At 41.5% G+C, this 23090-nt stretch overlaps 1 protein-coding gene across 1 annotated transcript in view; it reads left to right on the top strand.

Annotated features, from left to right (window-relative positions):
• LOC140204541 (interleukin-20 receptor subunit alpha-like) overlaps positions 1-23090 on the top strand; it is a 46923-nt gene that overhangs the window by 11904 nt on the left and 11929 nt on the right. The window contains exons 4-5 of the mRNA XM_072271253.1: positions 2718-2893; positions 22654-22832. Coding sequence (XP_072127354.1) covers positions 2718-2893; positions 22654-22832 — 355 coding nt within the window. The remainder of the gene's footprint in view (positions 1-2717; positions 2894-22653; positions 22833-23090) is intronic.

The raw sequence follows: 23090 nt of genomic DNA, 5'->3' as shown, positions 1-23090 counted from the left end.
TATTGAAAAACTTCCGTCAGACAGAAGTACTGTTCTCAACCAGCAGCAAAGTGCTGGGTGATGGCATGGACAGAGCTGTCCGCACCAATAACTAACATGTTCAGCTTGGACCTCTCAAGGAATAGAAACAGAAAACCATGTGCCACAGTAGGTAGTGGTTAGCATGGTGCAGTTACAGCTCGGGGCAGCAGAGTTTGGAGTTCATTTCTGACGTCCTCTGAAGAGATGTTTACACATTCCGATCTGCATGAGTGTGTCTTTCCTCCAGAAGCTCCGTTTTATTCCCGTAGTCCAAAGACCGACCGGTTAATTGGTCATTGTATATTGTCCTGTGATTAAACTCGGGTAAAATTGGTAGGTTGTTGGGTAGCGGGGCTCGAAGGGTCGGAGATGCCTATTCCATGCTCAATGAATAAATTCTGTAAACATTCAGTGGACTATGCAACATCCATAGTTATAGAAACAGAGTTGATGTTTGAAGACAATGACCATCAACAGTACTGAAAATGAAAATTTAAAAAAGCAGATGCTGGAAATCTAAGATTTAAAAAAAAATAAAACGGCTATTAATACTGAGCAGGTCAGGCTACTACCTGTGAGAAGAGAAGCAAGATAACATGTCGGATCAAAACCCTCCATCAGAACAACCCGAACACTAGCTTTGTTTCTCTTCCCACAACCCATACCTGCACAGCAAGATCCAGACAGCATTCAGACATGGTGTGGTAGGTGGCAAGCAACATTTTGCCAAACAATGTCCACCTCCACAAAAAGAGAGTCTAACCACTCAACATTCAATTGCATGTTCTTACCAAGTCTTCTGCCATCCATATTGAACTTAACTCAATTAGACCAGCCAAATACGGTATGTACTAAAGCTTCAAGAACATGATTTAGGCACAGCATCCTGTGCTAAGTTACCCATCTCCTCATTTCCCAAACCTTTGCGCCATTAAACAAGGTGTGTGTGATGGAAAATTTGCAACTTTCCTAGATAAGTACAACTCAATAACATTCAGGAAGCTTGATGCAAAAGGCTAATTTTCATGGAATTTATACCCCTAACAATCTGTCAGTTTTTGTGTGAGGGAGGAATTGGTGGGGGAGGTTGGGTTTGTGAGTTCTGTTTCTGTTTCTATTTCATGTAGGGGACGGGTGTTGATGACTTTTCTTTCGACATCTTCCATGGATTTTCTGTATTTCATGGCTATCTGGAGAAGACAGATCTCAGTTGCATTCTACATACATACTTCTATAATAAAATAAACCTTTTGACAAAAAACTTGACCTTGATTATGAACTTGAACTCGCAATACAATATCAAGCAACCATTGGAATGGTATCCCATTCTACACCCTAAATATTCAGTTCCCCACCATGGGTAGCTGAATTATGTATCCTGTGTAAAATACCCTTGCCCAGACTACCCCAGCAGCAACTTTCAAATTAATGACCTCCATCATCAAGAAGGACAAATGCTTCCTGTGCAAGAGAACATGCCACCCATAAGTCCTGTCCAGTTTCCACAGCATCCTAACTTGGAAAGAGATAGTCTTTCCTCCATTTTATCAATACTGTAAATGCATACTTTTGTGTGTCATTGCGCCTGTCATTTACCAGTTGGAGCCTCTTGCCCAATGCTGCAGAGATATTTGTATCCAATGGCAGAACCCTCGGTGTGTTATTGAACAGAAACATCTGTGGGTGTAGGTATGTGGTTCCTAGAAAGTGGCAACACAGTTAGACTAAGCAGAAAAAAAGTGTACAGTATACTTGCATTCATTAACTGTGGGCGGGAGTACAAGAGTTGAGATGTCTTATTACTCTTGTTGAAACCATTGGTTAGATGGCAGTTGGAGTATTGTATGTAGTTCTGGTCACCATATTATAGGAAGGATGTGATTAAGCTAGAGAAGATGCAGTAAAGATTCACGTGGATGTTGCCTAGAGTGGAGGACTTGAGTGGGAAGGAAGGATTAGATAGAACGGGGCTAAGCAGAAGAGGCTGAAGAATTTAAAAGAAGTTTATAAACTTATCAGGGTGTATATAGGGTAGGTTGTAGCCTTTTTCCCAGGGTAGGGGGTCTAAAGCTAGAAGTTTAAGGTTAGAGGGGAAAGATTCAAAGGAGATGTGAGGCAAGTTTTTTACTCAGAGGATGGTGGGTATATCGAATGAGCTTGTAGCAGGAGCAGTAGAAGCAGGTGTATTTACAATGTTTGAAGGATGTTTAGACAGGTACATGGAAAAGAAAGGTTTAAAGACATCGGCAAATGGGACTAACTTGGAGACACATCTTGGTCTGTGTGGAGGAGGGCTAAAGGCTTGCTTCCATGTTGGATGGTTCTATTACTCGATATGCCTTTATATTAGGGCCTAAGTAGGGGTCTATAAGTGCTTATTCGGTAGGATCTGCTATCTTATCGCCCTTTACTGAATGAGGCCACAGGAGCATGATAAGATTCTGTAGTTGGCTGAAACAAAAATACTCATGTCTGTATTGTTTTGTAAACGTTCAATGATGCATTTAAATGAGTCTGTTATAAATAATCAGTCTGATAACATTGCACCTGTCTCTTTCATTTAAATGAAAATTGGTCAGTTTACTGTGTGTAGGTTTTATCTGAAATTTTTGGCAGTCTGTCCACAGAAGTCTCAAGTGGTTCTGATGCATTGCAGTATGATTCACCCATTTATTCTTTTATTTTGTTTAAAACAGTGCTAAAGGGATATTCACTCCAGTGAAAAAATGCACCAACATTACAAAGCTGTCATGTGACCTATCGCAGAGGTTCAAGTCTTTTTCCAGCCTTTACTGGGTTCGTGTTAAGAGTGTCACAAACCAGACTGAATCTACGTGGATGGAATCGAATGAGCTTCTGCCCAACCGTGACAGTGAGTGCACAACCATTTTGCTTTTGGCTCTGTGATAATTTAGCAAAAGCTCCATACCATCAATTTTGATTCCAAGAAATGGTTCCTTAGTTGGGAGCGCTCTTGCTCCTCAGCCGAATGTGGACAGTTTGCATCTCACTGTAGAGACCTGAGCATGCTATTTAGGTTGATATTCCTTGCAGCACTTCCAGTTGTACTTTGGAAGAGGGATAAGCATGTTCTTTTGTGGTGGATGTAATAGAGTCAAGGCATCCTTTTAAAGAAAAACGAAATAGGGTAGTAATTGCTGCCAACCGTCAGTTTCATAATAGAGCAGGGGTTCCCAGCCTGGGGTCCACAAACCCCTCAGTTATTGGTAAGGGTTGATGGCATAAAAAAGGTTGGGAACTCTTGTGTTCTTTATACGTACTGTGGGTTACTCATAAAGACACATATTCTGGAAGAACATAACTGGAACTTTTATTTAACAGCAAACAGCAACCACGTCTAACATACAAGCTTCTTGATCATACTGTCAGTTCTGTGTGTGCTTCAAACTCTGCTACGTGACACATAACAACACACATCAAAGTTGCTGGTGAATGCAGCAGGCCAGGCAGCATCTCTAGGAAGAGGTACAGTCGATGTTTCAGTCCGAGGTCCTGACGAAGGGTCTCGGCCTGAAATGTCGACTGTACCTCTTCCTAGAGATGCTGCCTGGCCTGCTGCGTTCACCAGCAACTTTGGTGTGTGTTGCTTGAATTTCCAGCATCTGCAGAATTCCTGTTGTTTAGTTGACACATAATATCGCCACATCTTCCTTAAAAAGAAAAACAATTAGCAACATTAATCAAAACAAATGCATAATTTAACATGTCTGTATTAGTCTCTCTGGTGGTTTATGAACACGAGTAGACATTTTAAGTGGTTCACACAGTTCTTGTGTTTCATTGTTATTTTCATGTTTTGTCTGGTCTGCATCAGTTAACTGAAACTCCGAAGTTGGCTCTTTCTTGAGGTCTTTGTGATTTCTTCTTAACACTGCTCCTTCTTCTGTTTGGACCGTGTATGATCTGGGTTGTACTTCTTCAAGCACTGTAGCTTTCTGTGTCCATGTGTTCATTTTGTCTTGTATCCTCACTTCACCTCCTTGGTGCAGTTCAGGTAATGGACGAGAACATCTGTCAAAGTATGTTTTCTGCTTTGCTTTGTGTTCATCTTTCCATCTTTTCACTTGTTCACTTTCCTCTGTTCTCAGAAGGCTCTCATCTATTGGCAGATTGGATCTCAAACAGCGTCCCAGCAAGAGCTGAGCAGGTGAAAGTCCACATTCAAATGGAGTGCAACGATAGGCTAGCAAAGCTTTATAAAAATCACCTCCACTATCTTTTCGCAAACATGAGGAAATCTGCAGATGCTGGAATTTCAAGCAACACACATAATTGCTGGTGAACGCAGCAGGCCAGGAGGGTCTCGGCCCGAAACGTCAACTGTACCTCTTCCTATAGATGCTGCCTAGCCTGCTGCATTCACCAGCAATTTTTATGTGTGTTGCTCCACTATCTTTTGCTTTGTGCATCAGTTTCTTGGTAGTTCCTACCGACTTCTCAACTAATCCGTTGGACTGAGGGGAAAAATGGACTAGATGTTGTATGAACAAAGCCCCATTCCTGTACAAAATGTCTCAATCATTCACCGTTGAATTGTGGACCATTGTCTCTGAAAACTTCGTCAGGAACACCACGTCTGGAAAAAACTGATTTCATGTAATTACATTCTCTGCTATTGTTCTGCCCAAACCACACACCTCAGAATACACCGAGTAGTAATTTTTTTATTAATAGATAATCTTTGTTGTCAGTTACAAACAGATCAATGCCTACCTTCTGATAAGGTCTCTGAGGACTAGGATGTGGATGCAGTGGCTTCTTACGGTTGCTAGGTTGGTACTTAGATTAGATTAGATTATTTAAAGCATATTCGACAAGAAGACACCAATTCCACAATTTCTTGATTCATCCTGGGCAAAAACATCACTTCCCACACCCTTCTCTTCCACTTTTCAATGCCTAGGTGGCCGTCATGGATTTTCCCAAGCATTTCCTTTCAGGGACTTTTAGGAATTATAATTCTGCTACCTTTGTACAATATCCCATCCACAACAGAAAGTTCTGATCTGTGGTTCCAATATTCTTGTACTTCTGAGGTACAGTCATGCCTATTATCTGGCCATCCATCCATCACCACTTGTATTACTTGACTGAAAATTTTATCCTTCTCTGTCTCAAGACGCAGCAGTTCCAACTGTTTAGGAGCAACAGGTACAGTTTCTATGACCGCATCAGTAAATACCTGAACATCAATAACGTTCCTGTGACTGTCTTTTGTTGTTGGATCCACAGCTCTGGAAAGTATGTCAGCCGTGTACATGAATTTTCCAGGTATGTATGACACATTCAGCGCATATCTTTGCAATTTGATCATCATTCGCTGAATTCGCAAAGGACAGTCACTTAAAGGTTTGTTAAACAATGCAATCAAATGATCGATTTCAACATCAATAGATTGCCCTGACACAAACTGATGAAATCTCTCACAAGCAAACATAATACTGAGCAATTCTTTTTCAATTTGGGCGTATCTTGTTTCTGGATGAGATAATATGCCACTGGTAGTCATTCCCGATCATGTTTCTGGAGTAATACTGCCCCTAAGCCTGCTTGAGATGCATCACATGAGATTTTGATGAGTCTCTCAGTATCATAGAATTTCAACGCAGGTTCTTTGGTGAGCACTTTCTTGAGATTTTGCCGTGCCCTCTCCTGTTCATGATTCCAGCTCCATTCATTTTTCTTTTCTGTTAGCTGTCTCAATGGAGCAAGTTGTTCCAAAAAATTGGGTATGAATTTTCCCATGTAGTTGACCATTCCCATAAACCTTTGAACATCCTTTTTACATTGCGCTCTTGGCATGTTCTCAATAGCAGAGACCTTCAATGGATCAGAACGCACACCCTCTTTGCTGATGATATCACCCACAAATGTAAGTTCATTCAACTCCAGGTTTGCCTTGCGTGTTGCCTCTAAGACTTGTCTAAGTCTGGCATCGTGCTCTTGTTTAGATGATCCCCAAACAATAATATGGTCCATAGAGGTATCTACGCCCTGAATGTGCTCATACAGCATGTGAATAGTTTAATGGTACACTTCAGGAGCTGATACAATTCCAAATGGAAGCATAAAAAAACGGTTCCGGGCAATAGGAGTGTTAAAGGTACACAACTTTGAACTCGGTTCATCTAGTTTAAGTTGCCAGAATCCAGAGGATGCAACTAATTTACTAAAGTACTTTATATTAGCAAACTGTGACATAATTTCTTCACGAGTAGGCAATTTGAAATGCTCTCTTTTAGTGGTCCGATTCAAGGCTCTTGGACCTAAGCAAATCCTGAGTTTTCCATTTTTCTTATCAACAATGACAAGCAAATTGACCCATTCAGTCAGTTCATCAATTTTTTGTATGACCTCTAACAGCTCCATTCTGTCAAGCTCTGTTTTCAGTTGATCACATAATGTAAAAGGTACTTTTCTACATGGATGTACTATGGGTGGCACTGTGTTGTCAATTTTAGTCGTGTGCTCTCCTGGAAGACAACCAAGCCCTTTGAACAAGTCCTCATACTCTTTCATCAAGTCACTGTATTCTGACTGTGTGTCACTACCCAGGACTAATACTCTTTTCACCAAATTCAGTCTCTCACAGGCAGATAAACCATGTATTGACTGTACATCCTTAGGCACAACCACAAGTGCAGGAGTGTGCACCATAACTTTGTGTGATACTTTTGCCACACATGTTCCTTTAACTGGAATGTCTGTACCTGAATACCCAGTCACTTTCATATTTGTCTGATGTAACTTTGGTCTTGGCTTTAATGCATCAAACTCAGATTCTGCAAGAACATTTACTTGTGCTCCAATATCCAATTTAAACAGAATAATGTTTTGGTTCACCTGCAATGGCATAGTCCACCCATTCTTACTTTGTTTGTTTTCACAAAGCACATCTATGTAAAACTCCTCATGTTCATTTTCAAGCACTGCATTTAATTGTTTTATTTCCTTTCTACTTCTGCAACAGCGTGAAAATTGATCAATCTTACCACAGTTGTTGCACAGTTTCCGATACGCTGGACACATTTTAGGTTGGTGCTGCCGCCCGCAGCGATCACAAAGTTTTTTTTCTTTCAAACGACGTGTTCTCTGTTGGTTTCGTAGTCGCTTCATTATTTTTTCTAACATGTTTGCGATTATTCACAGCATGTATGCTGCAGTTCTCAATAAAAAGCTCTTTAGCCTGCGGCTTTACGGTTTCCGAAGCTTTGCAGAGAATCAAATCTTTTTCCAAATTTACGTCTGGTCCTCTTAAGAGTCTTTTTCTCAGAGCATTATCCAGAATGCCGCAAACAATTCTGTCTTTAACGAGAGGGTCCGTCAGCTCTGCAAACTCGTATGTGTTACTGTGGTTTCTCAATTCCGTAACAAATTGATCAATCGTTTGACCAGCTTTCTGTTTGCATGTAAAGAATTTATACCGTTCATACATCACATTGCGCTTTGGTATGCAAAATGACTCAAACTTGTCGATTATCACTTTTAGATTCAAATTATCTCCATCTTCAAAAGTAAAATGGTTATAAACCTCAATTCCGGCATCCCTAATCATGTGGAGTAGAATTGCAGCTTTCGTTTTCTCCGTTTTATTATCTGCTCCGATCACCGATAAATAAATTTCAAAATGCTGTTTAAATCTTTTCCAGTTTTCAACCACATCTCTAGTCAGCTGAAGCGTCGATAGGGGTTGCAAAACTTATATTCTTAAAGCTGTTGGCAAACAATGAAAAAGTTAGCACTTTTTTTCCCGATTATCTTCGCTTCTCCCGTGTTAGCAAAACAAATTATTCTTCCAGTCCGACTTCTGACACCATGTTGTTTCTTTATACATACCGTGGGTTACTCATATAGACACACATTCTGGAAGAACGTAACTAGAACTTTTATTTAACAGCAAACAGCAACCAAGTCTCACATACAAGCTTCTCGATCATTCTAAAAACGCAAACAACAGGAATTCTGCAGATGCTGGAAATTCAAGCAACACACGTCAAAGTTGCTGGTGAACGCAGCAGGCCAGGCAGCAGCTCTAGGAAGAGGTACAGTCAACGTTTCGGGCCGAGACCCTTCGTCATGACTAACTGAAGGAAGAGTTAGTAAGAGATTTGAGAGGGAGAGGGGGAGATCCAAAATGATAGGAGAAGACAGGAGAGGGAGGGATGGAGCCAAGAGCTGGACAGGTGATTGGCAAAGGGGATATGAGAGGATCATGGGACAAGAGGTCCAGGGAGAAAGACAAGGGGTGGAGGGGGGGAACCCAGAGGATGGGCAAGGGGTATAGTCAGAGGGACAGAGGGAGAAAAAGGAGAGTGAGAGAAAGAATGTGTGTATAAAAATAAATAACGGATGGGGTACGAGGAGGAGGTGGGGCATTAGCGGAAGTTAGAGAAGCATGGTGGAGTTAGCATCATACTAAGGGGATGATCTTCAGCAACTGGGACTGGAAATCTCGTCAGAATTGATGGAAAGATGAATGCTGCTAAATATAGTGAGATCCTGGATGAAAACCTGCTAGCCTTTGCCAGAAAGCTTAAACTGGGGAGGAAGCTCATCTTTCAGCAGGACAATGACCCAAAGTCCACTGCCAGAGAAACCATGGAGTGGCTTCAAATGAAGAGAATTCATCTCCCCAACAAATGTAGCACAGCTTGAGCAATTTTGCACAATAGCGACTTATCCAGAAAAAAAAATGAATGACTATAATAGCCATGAGAGGTGGTTCAACTAAGTACTGAGCAAGGGGAGGATGAATACTTTTGAACTGCTGACATTTCAGCTTTTGAATTTTTAGTTATTCATGCTTTACAATTTTCCCTGCTTTTTGGGCTGTACTGTTGAAAAAAGTAGCATATGATTCACAAATATATATTCTCAGTTAAATTGATCAAAATCCATGGTTATAATATTTATTCATGTGAACAAGTGATTGGGGGATGCAGTTAAATTCCCTGGAAACTTTTAATACTTGTTTCATGAATGAATGTCTCTACGGATTTTAAGTTACCTGAAAAGCATACGTTGGACTTTAAAGGCAAATCTGATATGTAATTGTAAAGTCCAGTGCTAGATAACCAACTTGCTTTCACTTGCTTTTACACAGTGCTTTTGACGTAATCTAAAGTCCCGGGGTAGTCCACAGTTACAGCATCTGATAGACACTGACATGCAGATAATGAACAAGGCAAAATCCAAATCAAATTCTGCTTTAATTATCATTCAACTATGCATGGATACAGCTGAGCAAAACAGTGTTCCTCTGGGGCCAAGGTACAAATCATAAACAGCACATTCAAAATAGTAAGGACACACATAGTCATGCAAAAACACGCATATTTAACCCAAGTCCCTGAGTGATATGTCCTGCAAGTTGATGGTGTAGTTTCTGCCAGTGTGCAGACAAGCATATGCACATAATCCAGCCTGTCTTTCCACTGATCGTATTTATATGCTGAATCCTCGATCTAATCGGTGTGAGCATGTACTGCATGAACACATACAGAAGGAAGAGACGTATGAGATGGAATTTTCATTTAATTTCTGCAGTACATTATTCAAAAGGCAGCAAGAGCAGCAGGGTAACAATGGCAGTGCAAAAAGCAAAATACAGAGCAGGAAATTGGCTATTGCAGCCATAGAAATTCTGTAAGAACCAATACAGTTCTGTAGAACCAATACTATTCTCAGTCCTGATGAAGGGGCTCAGCCCAAAATGTCGACTGTTCACTCTTTTCCATAGATGCTGCCTGGCCTACTGAGTTCCTCCAGCATTTTGTGTGTTTTGCCTTGATTTCCAGCATCCGCAGATTTTCTCTTGTTTGCAATACCGTTCTTCAGTTGTTAGAGCCATTAAAAAGAAAGGATACCAGAGTGGGTATAGGATTACTTCAATCATCATTTTCTTTCTTTTTCAATCTTTTTATTAATTTCAAAACATAGAAACAAAACATAGCAATAATACAAATAGTAGGAGATATATTGTTACACTTAAAAAAGTAATTGCAAAACCAAATAGTGTAAATTAACAAAGCTCCCAATCATATAGAACTAACAACGGATAATACAAAGCAAAAAAAAACTGGAAAAAAAACATGAAAAAGAAAAAAAAAAAAACAAAAAAAAACATCATTTTCAGTGATTGGTTTTCGGATATAATGGTAAGCATACGTAAATATGCTTGTGGGTCTGAGCTCACTCATATAAACCCACAGGCATATTTATGTTGAAAGATAAATTTCATTGGAGAAACCTGTTTATATTCTCAATGATTGGAAGTGAGCCGCTTGAAATTCCGGTTTGGCCACATTCTGATATTTTATTTTCAATCGTCATTCAGAAGGCATTGCTTGAATGTATGCCACAGATACTGCAGAAAGTAAACGTCCTTTGGGTGCAGCTGTCTTTCTTGATGTTGACAGTAACATCGTAAAACAAAAATCTATGGTTTTCTCAGGGGAGGAACACTGTGTAAAACAGATTGTGGCTGTGCCTGTGTTATTTACTTAGGATCGCATAAGTGGTTATTGTTAAGTCTGATGCAGCAATCTGCATATTCAGAAATATCATTGGCTGATTTGTAGTTCATTACAATCTACAAAATCATCACAAGTTCAATGACCATGAACAAGGGAGACTACAACGGGATGAGGGAGGAGTTGGCTAACATGGATTGGAAGCACAGGCTATTTGGTACGACAGTCGAGGGACAGTGGTTTTCACAGTGCTCAACAAAAGTATATTCCAGTCAAAAGTAAGGACAGTAAGTGTGGGGAGAGCCAGTCTTGGATAACTAAGGAAATAAAAAATAGTAGCAAATTAAAAGCTTGTGTACAAAGTCGCAAAGAGTTGTGGGAGACTGGAGGACTGCGAAAACTTTGAAAAGCACCAAAGAACAACTAAACAAGAAATAAGGGAAGATAGAGTATGAAAGTAAATTAGCACAAAATATAAAAACAGATAGCAAAGGTTTTTATAAATATATATGCGGAAGAGGGTTGCTAAAGTCAATGTAGCTCCCTTGGAAGACGAGAAGGAGAAGCTGATATTGGGTGGTAAGGAAATGGCTGAGGCTTTGAACGACTATTTTGTGTCAGTCTTCACGGTGGATGACACGCCTAATATGCCAGAAAAGGATGTTATGGACGAAATGGGAGGTGAGAACCTCGATAGAATCACTGTCACTAAAGAGCTAGTAATGAGCAAAATAGAGAGACTGAAGGTAGATAAGGCCCCTGGTCCTGATGGGATGCATCCCGGGGTGCTGAGGGAATTGGTGGAGGTTATAGTAGACGCGTGGGTAATCATTTATCAAAGCTCTCTAGACTCTGGGCAGGTCCCGGTGGAATGGAAGACAGCAAATGTCACGCCACTTTTTAAAAAAGGATGTAGGCAAGACGGGCAACTATAGGCCAGTTAGCTTAACATCTGTAGTCGAGAAAATGCTTGAAGCTGTCACTAAGGAAGGAATAGCGAAACATTTAGAAAGGAGTGGTTCCATTAGACAGATGCAGCGTGGACTCAGAAAGGGCAGGTCCTGTTTGACAAACTTACTGGAGTTCTTTGAGGACATATTGAGTGCAGCAGATAGAGAGAAACAGGTGGATGTTGTATTCTTGGATTTCCAGAGGCCGTTCGATAAGGTGCCATACAAAAGACTTAATAAATAAGATAAGGATGGATAGAGTCGGAGAAAATGTATTGGCATGAATAGTGGATTGGTTAACCAATAGAAGGCAGAGAGTTGGTATAAATGGGTGTTTCTCCGGTTGGCTGTTGGTGGTGAGTGGGGTGCTGCAGGGGCTGGTGCTGGGCCCACAGCTGTTTACCATTTACATTGATGATTTGGAAGAGGGGACTGAGTGTAGCGTAGCGAAATTTGCAGATGACACTAAACTGAGTGGAAAAACAAATTGTACAGAGGATATGAAGGGTCTGCAGAGGGATATAGATAGGTTAAATGAGTGGGCCAAGGTCGGCAGATCGAAAGCAACGTTGGTAAATGTGAGATCATCCACCTTGGAAGAAATAATAGAAGAGCAGATTATTATTTAAATGGTGAAAGATTGCAGCATGCTGTTGTGCAGAGGGGCTTGGGAGCGCTTGTTCATGAATCGCAAAAAGTTGGCTCGCAGGTACAACAGGTTATTAAGAAGGCAAATGGAATGTTGGCCTTCATTGCTAGAGGGACTGAATTCAAGAGCAGGGAGGTCATGCTGCAACTATACAGGGCACTGGTGAGACTGCACCTGTAGTACTGTGTGCAGTTCTGGTCTCCATACTTGAGGAGGGATATACTGGCTTTGGAGGCAGTGCAGAGGAGGTTCACCAGGTTGATTCCAGAGATGAAGGGGTTAACCTATGAGGAGAAATTGAGTAGCTTGAGATTATACTTTCTGAAATTCAGAAGAATGAGAGGGGATCTTATAGAAACATACAAAATTTTGAAAGGGATAGATAAGGTAGAAGTAGGAAAGTTGTTTCCATTGGTAGGTGAGACTAGAACTAGGGGACATTGCCTCAAGATTCAGGGGAGAAGATTTAGGACGGACATGAGGAGAAACTGTTTTTTCCAGAGAGTGGTGAATCTGTGGAATTCTCTGCCCAGGGAAGCAGTTGAGGCTTCTTCACTAAATATATTTAAGATACAGTTAGATAGGTTTTTACATAGGGGAATTAAGGGTTATGGGGAAAAGGCAGGTAGATAGAGCTGAGTTTACGGACAGATCAGCCACTATCTTATTGAGTGGCGGGGAAGGCTCAATGGGCCGGATGGCCTACTCCTGCTCCTATTTCTTATGTTCTTATGTAATCTACAGAGCATTGCAATTCACTCTAAGGATTCTGATTTGAAATATAACCTACAAAATAAGAAACTGGCTTGGATCCATAGTGGAGTTCATCTTGATGTGCATGCAGTCAACACAGTTCTTTTGAAGTACTGGCACTGTTGTAGTGGCTTCATTCCTTATTGTCCACTGATTGCTATGGTGGATGTGCATATTTGTGAGGTTTACAGTTGTCATCACAGTTTTTTTCTGATAAAAACAGTACATGTACACATTGAGAAACCATCGTTGTACAGTAATCAGTTTCCATACTATTTGTAATGCAATGGAAACAATTATTATTAATTAATGGACTTAGCAAAGAGCTTACACAGTTACCAAGTGGGTTCTTGGCTCAAACTTCAAAGGAGTATGAAGAGCTGTGCTGTGATTCTGGCCCTGTGATGTAGTACTTTTATTTCATCACCACAGAATTTACAGAGACGATGCATGCTAAGCCTGCTGCTCTGGTCTCTACGCTCATGACTGTGTGGCTAGGTACAGATTAAAGGCCAATGACAACTGTTTTCAGCAGAATCTCAGATGGTGATGAGGAAGCATAGAGGAGTTAGAAAGATCGGCTGGTTGAATGCTATCCCAATTACAATATTGGACTGAGCTTCAGTTATTACAAGGAATTGACTGTGGACCATGAAGGTGAAGTTGGGAGAATACACTAGTCCTCGTGGAGGGATCAACAGTAGAAAGAGTTAGCAGTTTCGAGATCCTGGGTATCAACATCTCAGAGGTTCTGTCTGGGGCCCAAGATATTGATGCAATCATGAAGAAGGCATGCCAGTGGCTCATTATGAGTTTGAGGAGATTTGGGATGTCACCAAGACTCTAGCAAATTTCTACAGATGTACCGTGAAGATCATTCTAACCGGTTGCATCTCTGGCTGGAGTGTAATCTCAGGAGTTTGTAGGCTCAGCCTGCTCCATCATGGGCACTAGTATCCCCACCTTTGAGAACATCTTCAGATGGAACTGCATCCATCATGATGGACACTCATCATTCAGGACGTGCCCTCTTCTCATCAGTACTATCAGGGAGGAGGTACGGGAGCCTGAAGGTGCACACTCAACATTTTAGAAACAGCTTCTTCCCCTAAGCTGTCAAATTTCTGAACAGTCCATGACCACTACGTCTCTATTTTGCTGTCTTTTTTGCAAAAATATATATATTTATATTTCTCATTGTAACATACAGTGATGTTTATGCACTGCATTTTACTGCTGTCAAACAGCAACCAATTCCAATACAATTATTAGTGACAATGAGCCTGATTCTGATCCTGACTTCCCAGGCTGTGTGTACTTTCAAACTTTGAACTCAGATCATTCTTGAAGGATGAGGTTTGAAGATACAAGTCAAATACAATTTTATTTCTTAAACACCATTACTATACAGTTTGTTAGAGTAATACTGTCAACTTCAAAATCATGTTTTCCTGAAACACCGCAGAGATCAATTTGACTGGATTTCTGTTGTCTCAAGGTGTTTTACAAATTCCACCCTAATGAACTCTGTCTCAATCAATCCCTCTGGGAAAAATCCTGTTAAAGTAGCAGGGAGCATGGTGTCACCTGAATCTGCTGAGTGTTTTCCATAAGTTATGTTCTTTGTGATTTTTAGCCACAAAAGATTTTTAGTGAATCATTGCTTTGATGTGTTACGAACTGTAACGTTTTAGAAACAAACCAGCAGCAATGGAGTTCACACTGGAGTCTGGTTTCAATGTTAAAACCACTATCTTTATTAATATCTACTTATAATATAGCAACTTAACCAAGATAAACAAAAGTTAAGTGTTATGTGTCTGTGTGTGTAAATATAACTCCCAAACTATTGCGCTCGGGGGAACAAGGCTTGGAGTCTTGAGATGGTACAGTATGGAAGTTCAGTTCACCCACGGAATAAATGGTAAAAGAGAGACATTTGTGATCTAAGGTAAATGTAGAGAGAAGGAAATTATGTCGAATTCCACAGGTTCCACGATGGTAATTGATAAATATCATTTGTCGAAGATCCTCTGTCGAGCCATTCCTAACCCACATACGAATGACCAGAGTGATCTGTCACAGGGATGTCGTCTTCAAGGGGTTACCACATAACATACCCAAGCAAGGGTTAACTTCGAGTGGTCCCACAGGACATTCCTTAATCCACTCCTATAGATTATACAAAGTGACAGCCACACATTCAATGTGCACTGGATCAATGATCAACCCACCCTTGTGGGTATAGCAGAGTTCCAAATCCCCAGCTCCATTAAAGTGGTGCTGCTACCCTTTTCCACATCTCTCCCTCTCCCCCTCCCCCTCCCCTGTCTGCCCTTCTTTTAAAGGTAAACAAGCTGTGAGTCAATCAGTGAACAACCTCATACTCCTGCCTCACTGAAGCGCTCTTTTAAAGTGACAGTCCACAGTAAACAAAGCCTATGTGTTCGTAACAGGTGCTTGTGTGGGTGCTTTCAAAGAACAAGCTTGACACAATTTGCTGATGTCCAGGCAAGAAGTTTGGCACATTTATGGGAGAATTCAGCTTCGGCTGTACTCCTGAGCCCTCTCAATCATGGCACAGAATCGTTCCTTTTGTACATGGTATTTCAGGACAAGACAATACAATTTCACCAAAAAGGAAATGATGGAAATGTGGAGGGAACAAAATGACACTTGCTGTCCATGGATGCACATACCCATAAGACTGGCCTCAAAATGGATGCTTGTTAGGCAATGCAGATGTACAGGTCCAAAAAGCTTGTTTCAATGCTGTATGACTCTATAACGTGTAACAGTTTATTTATTATCTATGAGCCAATCTGGATAGGGAAAGGAGTGATTGCTTACTTTTGCCTCTTTCATCATGTACAATCAGACCCCCACTCCCTGACCCCCTCCTCAAGACCCATTGGTCTCATAGTCAGGTCTCATCATTCAGTTACTTCTGATCTCCATTTCTTCCTGTTACTTTAGCAATGGCAGCTCTGCCATCTGTTGGTGAGGTTTTGGGTGCTTTAGAGATAGCTTTCGAGACCCCCGTCTCTTATCTCACTACAGCCTGTTGAGCTTCAGCCTGCTGGTTGTTACCTTCTAGTTCATTGCTACTGAGACACTTTAGCTTTCATGAAGAGACAAACAAGAGGATACTTACACTGGGGACATTATCTCATCTCGCGCTGCTCTCCTGCCTTTAGCAGGCAACAGAACTTTCCGAGTATTATTCCTTGACTGCCCATGTTGGTGGTGCCCTTCTCATCATGCCCAACTAGATAGGCTCTTAGATGGGTACACAGAGCTTACAGAAATAGAGGGTTATGTGCTAGGGAAATTCTAGGCAGTTTCTGGAGTAGGTTGCATGGTCAGCACAACACTGTGGGCTGAAGGGCCTGTAATGTGCTGTAGATTTCTGTTTCCATGTTTACTGATAGTGTTAAAGAAATGCTTTGAGAATAGCAGCATTCTCCTGACCTAGTCTGAGCAGACAAATCCAAATATTTTTCCTGTTGACAAAATGTCAAGTCATATGCACCAATATGATGAGGTATAGGTACAATGGAAAAAGGTGCTTGCATCGCAGTCACATTGTTTCGGACAACACACAGAACATACTGTAAGTTATACATAAATTATACAAGGCAGCCAAGAGGAAAAAAGTGAACAAGATATTAGTGATGGGTGCATGGTAGTGCAATTCTGTCCATTACTAAGTTAGGGTTTGGATTTGTGCAGGTCAGTTTAAGAACCTGGTGATTGTAGGAAAAGTGGCTGTCTTGAACCAGGAGAGGTCTTCTGAGATGTTGTCACCCAGGAACTTGAAACTTCTCACCCTTTTCACCACTGATGCCTTGATGAGGATTGGTGTTTATTCCCTTGACTTCCCCTTTCTGAATTCCAAAACCTAATTGGTCTTACTGAAGCTGATCTACCTTGCTCTTGTATGCCTCCTGATGACCCCCACCCCCAGCTTCTGTCCCTTCTGCTCCACCCTTCCTCCAACTCCTCTCCTCCACCCAATCTTCTCCATCCCCCTCTCTGCAACCCCTCTCCAGCCCACTCTTCCAATCCCCTCTCCTCCAATCCTTTCTCCTCGACCGCCTCTTCTCCATCCCACATCCCTCTCTCCTACGCATCCCCTGCTTGATGTGTTGAGTTCCTCAGCATTGTGTGTGTGTGTGTTAAATTGTTTATTGTGGTTTTGTCAAGTATTTTGTTGTGACATTGTGAATCATGATGACGTCTTAAAATCTTATTTGTATTCTGTATTACAGGGGTGGAAGATGTAGGTTCTGTTATTATTCCATATTTCTGAAATCAGTGGTATATTGTTTTCCGTGCAACAGAGATTGTGTTTGATTAGCTAGAGCTTTCTCAATGGTTGACAGGTCATTCAGTTCATTGCCTTTATGTGACCTTTATTAGATGCAGTACCGTCACGGACTGTTAGAATGAGTTGTTTTAATATTGTCGCATTGATAAATTTAGTCTTCATATACAAGGATATAGCAAGTAAACATTGTATCATGGTATATTTAGGAAGAAGATTAACTGTTTTACAAATAAGCTGAAGCATGGAAATTTATCTATGAAAAATAGAAGTCTTCTTTTACCTTTTGGAAATAATTTATAATACTTCAGAGGAAGGAGAGTTCAGCCACAGAAGAGCCACTGCTGCCTACTATCAGTGTAATGCAGGGGGTCCCCAACCTTTTTTGCACTGCGGACCGGTTTAATATTGACAATATTCTTGTGGACTAGCTGACCGGGGTGGGGGGGGGGGGAGGGTGTTCAAGTAAGGTTAAACTCACCTCAACATGTCTTTTACAGTTAAGGTTGCCAACTTTAAGGGACAAAAGTAGCAGTCAAATCCCGGGACACTTGAGTTTACCCCGAGAAAGACTGCTATGACCATGAAGCCTTGCGTGGGCACCTGTGCGCGCATGCGTGACGTGCGCATGTGCGTACATGCTGATTTTTTTTTTCCACAAATCAGTTTTGGCTTAATCTTCCCGACTATACTGTACATACATTATTCCTACTTTATATAGGCTGTGTATTTATCATATCATTCCTGCTTTTATTATATGTTAGTGATATTTTAAGTTTTATGTGTTATTTGATATGATTTGGTAGGTTATTTTTTGGGTTTGGGAATGCTCAAAAATTTTTCCCATATAAATGAATGGTAATTGCTTCTTCTTTTACGCCATTTCAGCACAAGTGGTTTCATAGGAATGCTCTACCTTAGCGGGGGAAATACGGGAGGAGGGCGGTCCCATATGGGACAAACCGATTTAGCCCGATATACGGGATGTCCCGGCAAATACAGGACAGTTGGCAACCCTATCATTAAGTTCAACAGTGCGTGACAGGGAATGAGAAAAAGGGGCAGCTGACTCATATTGTTTCCTCACGGCCTGGTAGCACATGCTTCTTTCGGCCCAGTACCAGTCCGCGGCCCGTCGGTTGAGGACCGCTGGTGTAATGGACTCAATGCTGACCTTGGGTGCAGTCTGCATGGAGAATGTGCATTCTCCCTCTGACCATAATGGTTTCCTTTGGGTGATCTTTCTTTGCATATTCCAAAGGTAGATGTATGCTCTTAGTTTAACTGGCCAGTGATAAGACCATAAGACGTAGGAGCAGAATTAGGCCATATGGCCCATCGAGTCCGCTCTGCCATTTTGTCATGGCTGATCCTTTTATTCTTTCCTCAGCCCCACTCCTTGGCCTTCTCCCTGTAACCTTTGATGCAGTGTCCAATCAAAAACCTATCAAGCTCTGTCTTAAATACACCAAATGACCTGGCCTCCACAGCTTCCTGTGGTAAAAAATTTCACAAATTCGCCACCATCTGACTGAAGACATTTGTCAGCATCTCTGTTTTAAATGGACAGCCCTCTATCCTGAGGCCGTGCCCTCTTGTCCTAGAGTCGCCCACCATGGGAAACATCCTCTCCACATCTACTCTGTCTAGACCTTTCACAAATTGAAAGGTTTCAAAGAGTTCCCCCTCTCATCCGTATAAATTCCAGCAAGTACAGACCCAGAGCCGTCAAATGTTTTTTGTATGATAACCTTTTCATTCCTGGAATCATCCTTGGGAACCTCCTGTGAACACTCTCCAATGCCAACACATCTTTTCTTGGATGAGGAGCCCAAAACTGTTCACAATATTCAAGCTGAGGCCTCACCAGTGCCTTATAAAGCCTCAGTATCACATCCTTGCTCTTGTATTCTAGACCTCTTGAAATGAATGCTAACATGAGATTTGCCTTCCTCACCACTGACTCTACCAGCAAGTTAACCTTTCGGGTGTTCTGCACAAGGACTCCCAAGTTCCTTTGCCTCTCAGATTTTTGGATTTTCTCCCCGTTTAGAAAATAGTCTGCACATTTATTTCTACTACCAAAGCGCTTGACCATGTATTTTCCAACAGTGTATTTCATTTGCCACTTTCTTGCTTATTCTCCTAATCTGTCTAAGTCCTTCTGCAGCCCACCTGTTTTCTCAACATATCCTGCCCCTCCACCAATCTCCATATCATCTGCAAACTTGGCAACAAAGACATCTATTCCATCAACAAAATCATTGATATACCGCATAAAAAAGCAGTACCATACCAACCCCTGTGGAACACTAGTCACTGGCAGCCAACCAGAAAAGGATCCTTTAATTCCCACTCGCTGCCTCCTACTAATCAGCTAACGCTCTAAGCCAGTTACTTTCCTGTAATACCACGGACCCTTCATGTGTGGCACCTGTCAAAGGCCTTCTGAAAGCCCAAATATACAACATCCACTGCATCCCCCTTTATCTATCCTACTTGTAATCTCCTCACAGAATTCCAACAGATGTGTCAGGGAAGACTTACCCTCAAGGAAACCATGCTGACTTTGTAATATCTTGTCCTGTGTCACCAAGTACTCCATAACCTCATACTCAACAATTTACTCCAACATCTTACCAACCACTCAGGTCAGGCTAACTGGTCTATAATTTCCTTTCTGCTGCCTTCCTCCTTTCTTTAAGAATGGAGTGACATTTGCAATTTTCAGTCCTCTGGCACCACACCAGAGTCCAATGATTTTTGAAAAATCGTTTCTAATGCCTACACAATCTCTACCGCTACCGCTTTCAGAACCCTAGGGTGCAGTTCATCTGGTCCGGGTCAGTTATGTACCTTTAGGTCTTTCAGCTTTTTGAGCACCTTCTCCCTTGTAATAGTAACTGCACCCACTTCTCTTCCTTCACACACTACAACATCTAGCACACTGCTAGTGTCTTCCACAGTGAAGACTGATGCAACATACTCATTTAGTCATCTGCCATCTTCTTGTCCCCCATTATTATTTCTCCAGCCTCATTTTCTAGCAGTCCTATACCACTTTCATCTCTCTTTTATTTTTTCACATACTTGAAAAAACTTTTTCTAGCCACCTTGATATTTGCTAGCTTGCTTTCATACTTCATCTTTTCCCTTCCCTCCTAATGATTCTTTTAGTCAATCTCTAAAGGTTTTAACAGCTTCCCAATCCTCTATCTTCCTGCTAATTTCTGCTTTGTTGTAAACTCTCTCTTTTGCTTTTACTAGCTTTGACTTCCCTTGTCAGCCACGGTTATACTATTTTGCCATTTGAGTATTTCTTCATTTTTGGAATAAATCTATCCTGCACCTTCCTCATTTTCCCAGAAACTCACGCCATTGCTGCTCTGCTGTCATCACTGCCAACTTCTCTTTCCAATTTACTTTGGCCAGCTCCTCTCTCTCGTACGACTGTAATTTCCTTTACTCCACTGAAATATTGCTACATCAGACTTTACTTTCTCCCTATCAGATTTCAAGTTGAACTCAATCATATTGCATTCACTGACCCCTTAGGGTTCTTTTACCTTCAGCTCCCTAATTGCCTCTGGTTCATTACATCACACCTAATCCAGTATAGCTGATCCCCTAGTAGGCCAATGACAAACTGCTCTAAAAAGTCATCTCGTAGGCATTCAACAAGCTCACGCTTGAGATCCTTTACCAACCTGATTTTCCCAATCAACCTGCACGTTGAAATCGCCCATGACGATCATAACATGGCCCTTTTGACACGTCCTTACTATTTCCCATTGTAATATGTGGTCCACATTCTAGTTGCTGCTGGGAGACCTGTATATAAGTGCCATCAGGGTCCTTTTACCCTTGCGGTTTCTTAACTTAACCCTCAAGGATTCAACATCTTCTGATCCCATGTTACATCTTTCTACCGATTTGATGCCATTCTTTACCAGCAGAGCCATACCAGCCCCTCTGCCTACCCTCCTATCCCTCTGATGCAACATGTGACCTTGAATATTTAGCTCCCTTTAGCCATGATTTAGTGATGGCCACAACTTCATACCTGGCAATGTGTAAAAGTGCAACAAATCATCCACCTTGTTTCTTTTACTCCATACATTGAGATATAACCTTTTGAGTACTGTATTTGCTACCCTTTTTGATTCTGCATCCCTAATGTACTGATACTCATCCTGCTGGCTGCAATTTTGTCCTATCGTCGCCTGCCCTTCCTGCATGCTATCTTTGCTTTTTTTACCATCCATCCTATCCTAAAGTCCCTTCACTCTGGTTCCCACCCCCTGCCAAATTAGCTTAAACCCTCCCCAACAGCTCTAACAAATCTGCCTAGGAAACATTGGTCCCAATCTGGTTCAGGTGCAACCTGTCCCTTTTGTACAGGTCATACTTCCCCCAGAAGAGATCCCAGTAATCCAAGAATATGAAGCCTTGTCCCCTACACCTGCTTCACAGCCACACATTTAGCTGCCAAATCATTCTGTTTCTACCTTCCCTGGCACATGGCACAGTTAGCAATTTGGAAATTACTACCTTGGTGGTCCTGCTTCTCAGGGTTCTGCCTCGCCTTCTAAATTCTCTCCTGAGGACCTCTTTGCTTTTCTTCCTAAGTAATTGATGCCAATACGTGCCAAGACATCTGGCTGCTCTCCCTCCCCTTCCAAAATGCTGTGGATACAGTCCTAGGCCTCTCAGACCCTGACACCTGGGAGGCAACATACCTAACATATTAATTGCCCCAGGTGTGTAGGTAAGTGGTAGAAACCGCGATGAATTGCTGTGAATATGAAGAGAGTAAACATGGGGTCAACATGACATTAGAGTAAATGGGTGGTTGATCGTTGGAGTGGGCTCAGTGGGACAGGGCGCCAGCTTCTGTGCAGTAAACCTCTATGACTCTAATCTGTACTGAAGCATCTGTATTACTGTCTACTCAAGGTCAGTTAGGTAGATATTGAAAGAAGAAAATCATATATCTAATTAAAAGAGATGTAAGATCCACTTACATGTCCAACTGATGTTTAAATTAAATAAAATTAAAGGCATCCATTAGTCTTGCGAGACCATGGATCTGCGCCTAGAAAGTCTTCAGTCTCCAGGTCGCAGGTCTGGGCAAGGCTGTATGGAAGACCAGCAGTTGCCCATGCTGCAAGTCTCCCCTCTCCACGACACCAATGTTGTCCAAGGAAAGGGCATTAGGACCCATACAGCTTGGCACCAGTGTCGTCGTAGAGCAATGTGTGATTAAGTGCCTTGCTCGGGACACAACATGTTCCCTCAGCTGGGGCTCGAACTCACGACCTTCAGGTCGCTAGTCCAAAGCCTTAACCACTTGGCCACGTGCCCACTCAGCTGATGTTTAAACGGATGTTTAATATGCTGAAATTTTTAAAATGTCTATCTTCTCGTTACGTTTCTAAAGTTTGCTTCAATTTCATGCAGCCATCTTGGGTCCCCCAGATATTCGTGTGAAGAGCAATATCCAAACCATTGAAGTTACGCTTGACATGCCTCTGACACCACACAAGCAAGGAGCCAATAAACTAAAGACATTGAAGGATATTGATCCACATTTGATTTATATTGTTATTTTAACTGGCAAAGATGGAAAACAGTATATGGTAAGTATGAATATTTTACTTAAACCATTCTGGTAAGATTAATAGTATCAAAGATAATATTGTATTGAGAATACAATGTATAAAGTTATGATATTTTTATCATCCATACACATATTTTACTTAACTACTTCTAAAAAAAATAGCCATTATTAAAACAATCTGTTCTCTTAAAATCAGAGCCAACTTAGCACCACCACATGTAAATGTTTGCTTTCTTTCCTACAGCTAGAATAAAGCTGATCCACACAGATGATGAAC

The sequence above is a fragment of the Mobula birostris genome, chromosome 10 (genome assembly GCF_030028105.1).
Source record: "Mobula birostris isolate sMobBir1 chromosome 10, sMobBir1.hap1, whole genome shotgun sequence".
NCBI classification, from domain to species: Eukaryota; Metazoa; Chordata; class Chondrichthyes; order Myliobatiformes; family Myliobatidae; genus Mobula; species Mobula birostris.
Note: the sequence above shows the minus strand (reverse complement) of the source record. Positions and strands in the feature narration are given on the sequence as shown.